The sequence below is a fragment of the Saccostrea cucullata genome, unplaced genomic scaffold (genome assembly GCF_032062105.1).
Source record: "Saccostrea cucullata isolate Sc308-1 unplaced genomic scaffold, CSIRO_AGI_Scuc_v1 ctg61, whole genome shotgun sequence".
NCBI classification, from domain to species: domain Eukaryota; kingdom Metazoa; phylum Mollusca; class Bivalvia; order Ostreida; family Ostreidae; genus Saccostrea; species Saccostrea cuccullata.
The window spans coordinates 340980-352596 of NW_026937101.1; the positions used below are offsets into that span (position 1 = coordinate 340980).

At 35.8% G+C, this 11617-nt stretch overlaps 2 protein-coding genes across 2 annotated transcripts; one reads left to right on the forward strand and one right to left on the reverse strand.

The window, feature by feature from the left end:
* Positions 1–3746: 3746 nt before the first annotated feature.
* Positions 3747–6354, reverse strand: LOC134247290 (cysteine and tyrosine-rich protein 1-like). The gene is made up of 4 exons (XM_062729656.1): positions 6242–6354; positions 4936–4993; positions 4116–4297; positions 3747–3889 (listed from the first exon to the last, which is right to left on the reverse strand). The coding sequence occupies exons 1-4, from the start codon at positions 6291–6293 to the stop codon at positions 3747–3749; spliced, it is 435 nt and encodes a 144-aa protein (XP_062585640.1). The 5' UTR covers positions 6294–6354.
* Positions 6355–8616: 2262 nt separating this feature from the next.
* LOC134247310 (heat shock protein 68-like) lies at positions 8617–11041 on the forward strand. The gene has a single exon (XM_062729678.1). It carries the CDS (start codon positions 8692–8694, stop codon positions 10564–10566), a length of 1875 nt encoding a protein of 624 aa, XP_062585662.1. The 5' UTR covers positions 8617–8691; the 3' UTR covers positions 10567–11041.
* The last annotated feature ends 576 nt before the right edge of the window (positions 11042–11617 follow it).

Below are 11617 nucleotides of genomic sequence, written 5' to 3' on the forward strand. Positions count from 1 at the left end.
ATAAATTACAGATATTTAAGGTTCGTTACTAGACTTCACTTCTCGGTTCACCTCCGTTCACACCTTTAATTGGTATCAAATTATCAATCGATCATGGAGAGCTGTGTTTGTTAGTTATTAACATACAGGTAATTTTTGACACCTGTCTGAGATAACGCCCACGGCGTGGTTCACACCTATTAAGAAATGACTGAGGGACTGTGGCATATTTTTTCTTTCTTTTTTTTTAAATACAAGTATCTGTTCAATTTACCGCGATTAAATGTGTAGCCGTTTATTCTCTATAATATAGAAATTTAAACGATCATTTAATAATTCTATACGAGGTAAAAAAAAAATGAAAAGTTCTAAAATTTTAAAATTTTATTTGTCTTGCCTTCTTTTAAGATTAAAATAAACAAAGAAAACATAAAAATCTACGACTTTGGATACTATTACCATGGAATTAAATTCAGTGGGACACCGCTTCGATTTGAAGCGACCGAAATCCCTAGGCATGCGCAGAAGCCAGTGCTCAGTGTCGCTCTTTCTCCTATATATTCTATTAAGAGCGACACTGAGCACTAGCGACAGTTTTCACGGTTACACCGGTACCTTTTTCTTTTGCAGCATTTCATTTATCGTTTTTGAAAGGTTGATTTGATTATCTCTTATTCATATAAAAAGAACAGATATTTAAGAGCAGCCTGTACATTATACTCCAGGTGATTTTGGTATATTACAGGCACTAGCATCGTTTTAAAAACCGGGGGTGGGGTGGGGGTGGAGGTTACTCGCTTCACTAACAGAAGCGAGCTCAGAATGCGAGCGGATCTAACATCTAATTTTAATTAGATTGTGGTTCATACAGACTACATTATCCTTATTTGATTAGTTTGGGTGGGTGGGTGCAATCATAGTCGCTTGGTTTCAGTATGGTGTATATATATATACACAGTGATATGACATTTTTAACGGTGTCTTGAGACGAGCAGCTACACTTCCATGTATACATGCAATATATTATTATCGGGTACCTGTAAAATGCGAAACGAAATAGAAACGAAACGAAACGAAACGAACTGAAACGAAACGAAATCTGCCGAAACGAAACGAAATCTACCGAAACGAAACGAAACCTACCGAAACGAAACGAAATCACGACGAAACGAAACGAAATCAAAACGAAACCTGCCGAAACGAAACGAAACAGAACTATCAATTTATTTTTTTCAAATTAAGGTACTAGTACATGCCTATAATCATATATGTGTAACTGCATGTGGACGTTTTTTACTTCAAATAAAATTGATATAGTTCTAGGACTTGTTAATATAAAATTTTAAGTTATGCTCCCTTCTCAGTCTAATGAAGTTTTTATATGTTTGCCAGCTGCAAATATACACGAGCGTACTATGCACGTGTAATTTCAATATGTGCAGTATTTCTAATTTTTATATCTTACTCTTATTTTCAGTCCTTATTTATCTAGATACAACATATCTATCAAATTATTGATGTGTTACATGTAAAGGCTCGTTTATGTACGGGTCGAAATAAAGTCACAGTACTGTTGTATTGCGAATGGCTTAAAACATAGGATAAATCAGCGAATTACAGTATTCAGTATTCCATTCCGTTCAGTTATACATGTAACTACTACCGGAATCTTGTGTATCCTTTCTATGTACATTCGGTCCTATTTTTATCGAGATAATTTTCGAGGAAGAAATGAGTGGTTTGCAATAAAGAGGCTCGATCAGAGACGTCTAAACAATTTAACTGACAAAAAAAGTCTCTGAAAGCGAACGATGTCAATTTTAAGTAGGTAAATTATTCAGTAAGATACTTAATAAAATATGACATAGGCGTCAGAAGTGGGGAGGGGGGGTGGTGTTAGCCCCCCTCCACTTTTTTTGCAAAGATATATATATATATATATATATATATATATATCATATAGGCATTGAAAATTGGGGTTAACCTTTTTGTTGGTTAAGCCCCCCTTTCAATTTCCTTCCGACGCGTATGTCTATGTATGAGCTTGAGGCGAAACAATTTCCTGTGGTGCTTGAACTATATAAATTTCATATGAAGTAAAAATAGACCATATTAACATTCTTAAAGTTTTGTTTCGTTTCGTTTCGGCAGGTTTAGTTTTGATTTCGTTTCGTTTCGTCGTGATTTCGTTTCGTTTCACTCGGAGTTCCTCGGATGACTCGTACCTCGCACATAACCTCGGACGTCAACGGTGATCTACCATCTTGCTGATTCAGTCATGTGATCTTATTTAAATTTCTTTCAAATGTCATACATTTGAAATCGGACTTATTTTGTGGCACACTCAACAGTTTTTTCTGGCTTTCAAAGCCTGTTAACGTGAGGATGTAATCAAAACCTGTTTACGATAAAGAATTGCATAAATTAAGAAACATTTTCGAAGAACGTTATGCAGAGCGAAATATGAAATGAGTGATAAGGCAGTTTCCGGCGGAGAAATGTAAGGATCTGTTGCGTATTCCTCCATGCACCAATCACGTCCGAGGTTTGAATGGAGCGTAGCGGAGTCAGCCGAGGATTGCCGATTGGTTTCGTTTCGGTAAGTTTCGTTTCGTTTCGGTTGATTTCGTTTCGTTTCGGCAGATTTCGTTTCGTTTCAGTTCGTTTCGTTTCGTTTCGTTTCTATTTCGTTTTGCACTTTACAGGTACCCATTATTATCACAGGCACTTAACGTTAGGCCTACTTATTATGCGCCCGAATCGATAGATCCGAGGCGTATATTGTTTTTGTCCTGTCTGTTTGTCTGTCTGTCTGTTGTCAACTTTAACCTTCGCCATAACTTTTGAACCATGAGAGATAGAGACTTCATATTTGGTTTGCATACTCCACCAATGAAGCTCTTTCAAATGGCACCAAAGTCGATGACCTTGTGACCTTGACTGTGACCTGTATGCTAAAAATAGCTTTTTTGAACTTTCGCCATAACTTTTGAACCATGAGAGGTAGAGACTTCATAATTGATATGCATACTCCACTAATAAAGCTCTTTTAAATGACATCAAGGTCATGACCTTGTGACCTTGACTGTGACCTATATGCTAAAAATAGCTTTTTAGACTTTTCGCCATAATTTTTGAACCATGAGAGATAGGTACTTCATATTTAGTATGCATCACTAATAAAGTTCTTTCAAATGACACCAAGGTCGATGACCTTGTGGCCTTGACTGTGACTTATCTGCAAAAAATAGTTTTTTTGAACTTTGTTACCGCCGAGCGCATAGTGTTTCACAAACACATCTTGTTTTTTCTTTTTATATTAAATATACCCCTACCTAATAAATAAAATTATTATTAGATAGGGGGTATACTTTTTTTATTAAAAGAAAGATAAGTAACGTCAAGTGCCTGTGATTATTATCTATAGATTCTCTTCAAAGCGCTTTAGCCTTGACCTTTCATAAATATAGAAAATTCCCAGGGTTCCCGATCCGAAATATACTCTGTGGTAGAAGATTTATCGGATCGGAAACCCTTGGCTAGCGAAGATGAAAATTCCACATACTATAATAATTATGCTATTATTATAGTATATAGGGAATTTTTTTTATGAAAAAGAAAGGTTAGAAACGTCAAGCGCTTGAGAGTTTATTTAAAAAATTGAATGTCAGTTCGAAAGGAAAAAAAATCATACAATAACACCCTATACATGTAATACGCCTTGTAAAGACATGAACAGGAGACGTTAGTGGTTTATTGATTTTTTATTATGTTTCTGAATACATTGGTGGTGGTGAAATAGGTATCGTCTGCTGTGGCGTGGTGCCTTGTGGTGGCGACCTCGGAAATAAAGAGCGGTAAGGAGGGGGTCCCTCGGCACAGACCGGGAAATGACCGGGGCTAGAAGGACCTAAAGTGTAAAGGAAATGGTTGTATTAAATAAGCAAAATTAAATTCATTTTTATTTGAAGAATGTCTTTAACTTTGATTTCAAAATGTTTGAAGCGCAATATTCTGTTTCATTAATTGTTTAACTTTATTAGAATCACTGAACGGAACTTTTAAAAATAAATTTCCGAGACAATTATTAGGAAACAATGAACAGTATATAGAAATGTGCTGATAGATACACCTACTGTTGTTGGTGACAAAAGTGACGGTGGTGGGGGAGGAGTGTCTGACGTCATTATGACTGACCAGTCGGTTACTGCCGTTCTTAGATTTACAGCAGAATAGGGCGATACACACTGCTACAGATATCATGATCCCCAGGGTAAATAAGACTCCCAGTATAATACCGGCTACTGTAGCCTCCTGGCTAAAAATATGATAAAATTATACCTTATATTACAAGTATAGCTGTAATCAGTTAAAGCGTTCTCCAAAGATATCAGATCAAGATAAAAAAAAAAAAGATAAAATGTATATTACTCACCACCATTGAAAATATCAGTTAAAGAACATATGGCACAAGCTTTCTTCAAAAATTATTATTTCATTTGATTATTTTCTCTTCGCAAAACGAGAATCGTGTTTGATTTAAAATATTTTTATTATTCAATCGAAATCACTGAAATGATTGCACAACAGGATAAACGCCTATGATCACTGACTTGTATTTCGAAACCAGATACAATAGAAAACATAGAAAAAATATTACCCTAAGAAAACTGTCGTGAACAACGTTGCAAACGCTCTCACCTAAATAATAAACACTCGTCATAGGCGTCGGAACCGGGAGAGGGACTTAGCCACCCCCATCCCCCACCCCCAATTTTTTTTAGCAAAGATAGACATAACATCTAGGCATTGAAATTTGGGGTTAAGCTTTTTTGGTTGGTTTACCCCCCCCCCCCCTTCACTTTCAATTAGCCACCCCACTTTCAATTTGCTTCCGACGCCTATGCTCGCCATTTTCCCACGGAGAATCATGAGAATTAATACAGTACTACTTACTCTGATGTTGTGATGTTGTTGGAATAAGAGAGATGGTAGTTGCATTCTATTGATGATGCTGGAACAGAAAAATATTTATATTAATGAAATGTCTTAAAATAGGAATACTTTGGAAAGCCGAATGTAGGAGCATTATCAGCATTCCCAAGATATAATTATTTACATCTAATGCACTCAAATTTTCACATTGACACGTTGATTCATAACCTCTGGCATTGCGAAGATGCACTCAAAGAATAAAGTCAGATCTGTATTAATTTTTTTTCACCAGAACAATTATCGTCTAACCATGTAAATAAATAACTAACTCAACACTAAATGAAAAATTCAGTTTGTTATTTGAAGGAAAAAAAAACAACAAAGTATAACGACATTTAGACCCCTCCTCCCTAGAAACAGGAAAGCAAGTACTTTTCTTGTATACATGTACATACGAAAGCGGGTGTCTAACCCACAGGCACTTGTTTCGTATACGGGGTACACCCTACCTATATTTGGTAAATATAGGTAGGGGGTACCCCGTATACCTGTATACGAAACAAGTGCCTGTGGTCTACCCCAACCCTTTCGATATACTTTTGGAAATGTTATTTCCAAGTCAACTTTTTAAACATTCATCAAGTTGACACTACTCCCTAAAAGTTCATGAATCTGCCCATGAGATACTGGTTTGACGTTTTCAAATGCTTGACGATTACATATTTGTCTGGATGTAAATGATGTGTATAGGCACGGATCCAGGAATTTTTTCCAGTCAAACAAGATTTCCAATCCTGAAATTTCTTGACAAGCAAAAAATAAATGAACAAATAAACAAACTTTGATTCATTTCCCAGACGTGAAAACCCTATTTCGGGGGGAGGGGGCATTCAAGTTTTAGACCTATGACTCTTCATTCCAATTTCACATAGATGTTCCGTTTTGAGGAGGGGTCCACGTTTCCTAGGGGGGATTCTAATGTCACTTTTACTTGATTTCGTATATGCATTTAATAACTGCAAATTCCAGGGGGGGGGGGGTCGCGCATGTAACATGTATACCTGAGACAAAATATTTCAGAATCAAGTTCTCTAGATCTGATTACACCAGAAAATCAGGGACTTTCAATTTACCTGGTAGAAAAATATGCATATCAAAATTCCTTCTGAAAGCAATGTTTGTTTCTCCTACACTATTTGAATACACTGTAATTGACCCATTTGCCAGAAAAAAATGTTAAATTATGAAACTTGTCCCGTCCCGGGTTCATATCCAAAACTCATTTCAAATAATGAAAATGATTGAAAAGAAAATTTTAGGCACGTACCTTGAAATAGAACTATGTAACAAACAAACACCGCGATAGCATGGAAGTCCATGCTTGTGTACTAAGACTAAACTCTTCTAAAGTTCAAAACACATGATCAGTTGTTATAGTGAGACAATATCATGTAACCCGTTAAAGGAGACAATATGAACTCTATTCGCCATGAATTAATCAAGATTAAAGCTCTTGTCGTGGGATTAACTAGAAATCATTAACTCACTCATTTAGCGTTTTGTTGTCCGTTAGCCTATCTGGATGGTGTTAAAAAATATTCTTTATTACACGACTTTCCATCGATTTATTTCATTGACCATAAACATATTTTTCTTGACTTTATCAGGGACCTATATACTAAGTATATACGTCCCTGACTTTATTCAATGTAAAACTGAAAAAAAAAATAATAAGAAAAAGAAAAATTTCTTAATTTGTGTAAGTTCTGCAAACAAATTAAGGTAGAAAAGTTCATTTTCATTTGATCTCACGCCCATAAACAACTGATAAAGACTAATGTTTTTTTTTAACGCGCATAAATTGTAATCATTAAATTTTAGTTGAATTGCTATATCAAATTTAAAAAAACAGGCGCCTGAAATATGGATATCCCCCCCATTTTCTTAATTTAAAAAAATGTATGAGTGTACAATATTTCAAAAAAAAAAAAAAAAAAATCCTCGTCAAACACATTAATTTTATATGTCGTTCTATGCAAGCAGATTTTACTTTTTCTCACGTTTAAGAATGGCCCTATACACGATATAATAAAATTGTATTTTAAGGACAGATGATATAAACAAATTTTTTCTTTGAAAAAGATTAAATATCATGTCACAAGTTTAGAAAAGTGGATGGTTCTTAGATTTTTTTTCTCTCCGAAGAACTGGAATATGAAAAAGACTTGGAAAATATTAGTAATATTTCAATGAAAACACAAATATAGACACATCACATTCAGTAAAGGTTTACAGGTGAAAATAAATTTCAGAATATGTTATCTTGGTGCTGAAAGTGTAATATAAACGTAAGAAAAATATACCGAGCCAGGTGAATTTTATTAGGAAAAGCTAAATAGTAAAAATCAGCCTATGTGATATTGCCAATTTTTTGTCATTTCGATCTTCCTCTTAAAATTCACCTGGCTTGGTATATTTTTCTAAGGTTTATGTTACACTTTTAACGCCAGGATAACATATTCTGAAATTTATTTTCACCTGTAAACCTTTACTGAATGTGATTTTTCTATATTCGTTTTTTTTATTGAAATATTACTAATATTTTCCAAATCTATTTCATTTTCCAGTTCTTCGGAGAAAAAATTCTAAGAACCATCCACTTTTCTAAACTTAGGACATGATATTTAATCTTTTTCAAAGAAAAAATTTGTTTGTATCATCTGTCCTTAATTACAAAAGAAGACGAACTGAATTACTACTTATAGTTATACGTACAGTTATACCAGGGACCTATATATATGTTATATACTAGTTATAGTTTGTATATAAATAGGCCCCTGCTGGTGCATGTTTGTTGAGAAATATATTTTTTTTGGATAACCATTGTGCTTTTTTCATATAAAAAAATTTCTCCTCCCTTTCAAATAGAAATAAATTTATATGGCTAATGTCAAATGAAAGTAGTGATATAATAAATAGTTTTGCAGAATATATATTTAAATGTTACAATAAAAGATCCAATGTTGTCTCAGGATGTTCCTGAAAGTCGAGAATGATATAATATGCAGACAAGGTAGATATATCCACTAAAATTTATGCATGATGTGGCATAATATTTGCGTTTGTGTACTTTTATCATATATTATACATATTCATTGTTGCATATGAATTCAACTATCATTTGGATCTCTTCCTCTCTTTAGCTTTATATTTTATTTATGTTGTATTTATCTTGAATGCCCTTCATGGGCCCAAAATTGGAAATAAATGATATTCTATATTCTATTCTATAAAAAGAAAATACATTCTAGGGCCTATGTGGAAACTTTCATTTTTTATTACACAAGTAAATAATATATTGAAGAGTTAATGCAACATTGATAACGAACAAGTCATCGAATCTTTAAAAAATATGCAGGTTATGTTTGTAAACAAGTTATTTATTGAATGAATGAGGTCAAGAGTTAGTATTCGTAAACAACGAAAAAATCTAGAATTCACGAACGTCAAAGGATGTAAAACGATGAAAAGTCAAGAAAACACTCGAATGCTTAGGCTAACTTCCAAGGCCTTCCGAAATTTATCATTCGCTAGTCCTCTAGAAGTTTCCTTCAACATAAACAAAAAACAAGTTGTTTACATAGCTGGACGAACTTTCTGGCAAGGTCGCGTAAACACACATCAAAGCTTATATATATATAGAGCGACAGTCATGATGGAAAACACCGAACGAGCCTCAGAAGATGTCAGCGTGAAACTTGCAGTAACGTTTATTCAATGGAGAAAAGAAAAATGCCAGCAATCGGAATTGATTTGGGGACATCATTTTCGTGTGTTGGTGTTTTTCAAAACGGCAAAGTGGAAATTATTGCAAATGACGAAGGGAATCGCACAACACCAAGTTATGTTGCTTTCTCGAACACGGGACGCCTCATTGGAGACGGAGCCAAAAGTCAGGTAACTATGAATGCTGTAAACACGATTTTTGACGCGAAACGATTGATCGGACGCAAGTTTAACGATGACAGGGTCCAGGAGGACATGAAACTCTGGCCGTTCAGGGTCGTTAATGACTTGGGGAAACCTAAAGTTGAAGTATCTTACAAGGAAGAAATGAAGAGGTTCACGCCTGAAGAAATCAGCTCTATGGTCCTAGTGAAAATGAAGAAGATTGCAGAAGCATATCTTGGACAAACAGTTAAAGATGCCGTCATAACTGTGCCTGCATTCTTCAATAACGCGCAAAGGGAGGCTACCAGGGATGCAGGTGCAATCGCGGGTCTTCACGTTCTTCGCATTATGAATGAGCCAACTGCTGCAGCCCTTGCATACGGACTAGAGCAAAATGACAGAGGTGAGAGAAATGTGTTGGTCTATGATTTAGGAGGAGGAAAATTAGATGTATCCATAGTTACAATTGACAATATTTCTGTTTTTGAGGTTTTGTCTACTGCTGGGGACACGCATCTTGGAGGTGAAGACTTTGACCATGTCCTAGTAAATCATTTCGTGGAAAAATTCCTGCTGAAGCACGGAAAGGACGTTACAGGCAACAGCCGGTCACTGAGACGACTGAAAATGGCCTGTGAGCGAGCTAAGAGGATCCTGTCGAGTAGTACAGAGACCTGCATCCAGCTGGACGCATTCTTTGAGGGCATTGACTTTTACAGCAATATTTCTCGTGCAACTTTTGAAAAACTTTGTGATGATTTGTTCCTTCAAACCCTAGAATCAGTGAAGAGGGCGTTATTAGATGCTAACTTGGAGACAAACCAGATCGATGAGGTGGTAATGGTGGGGGGATCAACGAGAATTCCACAAATCCAAAAAATGCTTCAGGACTTCATGGGAGTTAAAGTGTTAAAGAGATCCATAAACATAGAAGAAGCTGTGGCCTATGGCGCAGCGTGTCAAGCAGCCATTCTTGTTGGAGACAGAGGTGACTTGCTCAAAGACATTGTTCTTGTGGACGTGGCTCCTTATTCCCTGGGCATCGAGACAGCAGGGGGATTTATGGACAAGGTTATTCACAGAAATACCAGAATTCCAGCGAGGGCATTGCAGACATTTACAACTTTCTACAACAATCAGAAGGGGGTGACAATTGGTGTTTTTGAGGGCGAACGAGCCATGACCAGGGATAACAACTGTGTGGGGAAGTTTGAACTGAAAGGCATTCCCCCAGCTTTGTGTGGCATTCCCCAGATAGAGATCTCGTTTGACATTGATGCCAACGGAATCGTGGATGTGACTGCTAGAGACAAGAAAACGGGAACATCAAACCAGATCACGATCTCGAAGAACAAGCTGAGTATGGATGAAATAATCCGCATGATGAACGAAGCAAAAAAGTACCAAGAGGATGATGAAATTGAACGTCAGCGTGTAGAAATCAGAAACTGTCTAGAGTCGTACTTGATTTCCGTGCAGGAACAGGTACGGAATGCAGATGGGAATGTGCATTTAGAAGAAATAAGAACCATTTCTCTACTGTATAGGGACACATTTTCCTGGCTGGATGGTACTGGTCCAGTGGACCTAATGGCATTACAGCAGAAGTTACTCGACGTACAGCAAATGTGCTCACCAATCCTTGAAAAACTTCAGTGCAGGGCACAAATCCAGCAGTTTACCAGCATAGAATTTGCTTGAGCACAATCCAAAATTCATATGTTACAATGTAATATTATTTGCTGTTTTTTTTTTTCTTAGCTAAATCTGCCATTATCTACAGTTGTTAATTAATCTAAAGCAATTAATTGTCCCGGTGATTATGTCCAAAACACTGATGTACAAGTCTAATATTTTGGTATAATGTGTAATTGTTGTAATATATTTTTTTTTGGACAGTGGGAGGGTGTCCTACATATTACAGAGTGTGAATATGATGCACTAGAGTTTAATTTCCCTTTGAACTTTGTATATTTTTTGGAAAATTTACTTTTGAAAGAGAAGAATCGTCTCTATACCCCCGTTTTTTAAATATGATTTGTCCAATGCAAGTAGCTTTATGATTGTTCATTTTGTCCTTCCATATCAAATTAATTAGCACAGAAATGCTTGGGATTTTTTGTTCCTTGAGCTCGTCAATAAGATTGAGCAATTTTGTTTGAATAAAAAAATTCAGCTAGTCCAGAGGTTTCAAAAACCTCTTCTGAGACATTACTCTTTTTTTTTTTTTTTCAGATTTCACAAAGCATTTTATAAATCCCCTCCTCCCCTAACTGCCTAAGTAAGTGTAAGAGAAGGAAGTGTAAGAGGAGGAAGAAGGAGGGATAAAAGTGTCAACAGTGGAGAAGATCTCAATCTAATTAAAATTAGATGTTCAGAATCCGCTACTGCTTCTCAAACAACTGCAACAACATCCCATCCAGGGTCACGTCAGAGCAACCTTTTGATTAGCCAATGAAATCGTAGCCTCCAAAATCTTGGCTTGTAGGTGAGCAGTTTGAGAAGTGGTAGCAAATTTGGAACATCTAATTTTAATTAGATTGAGAAGCTCCCAAATGCATTTTAGTTTCACCAACTTGAACTATTGCTGCATGAGTATTGCATGGAGGTCAGGTCAAGTAGAAAATTCACATTTCCCTCAACCCTGAAAAAGTCAACTACTGGACCAAAGTTTTAAATGTGTATAAAAAGATGGGGCCACAATTTAAAGTAAAATATTTTTGTCTTCATGCAATATTTTTAAAATTGCTCA

Excerpts from the sequence above, each read along its gene's own strand:
- LOC134247290 (XM_062729656.1), bottom strand. The coding sequence starts at position 6,293 with ATGGACTTCCATGCTATCGCGGTGTTTGTTTGTTACATAGTTCTATTT. Across the intron at positions 4,994-6,241 it reads TTACATAGTTCTATTTCAAG|CATCATCAATAGAATGCAAC; the intron begins GTACGTGCCTAA and ends TTTCTGTTCCAG. Across the intron at positions 4,298-4,935 it reads AACAACATCACAACATCAGA|CCAGGAGGCTACAGTAGCCG; the intron begins GTAAGTAGTACT and ends TCATATTTTTAG.
- LOC134247310 (XM_062729678.1), top strand. The coding sequence starts at position 8,692 with ATGGAGAAAAGAAAAATGCCAGCAATCGGAATTGATTTGGGGACATCA.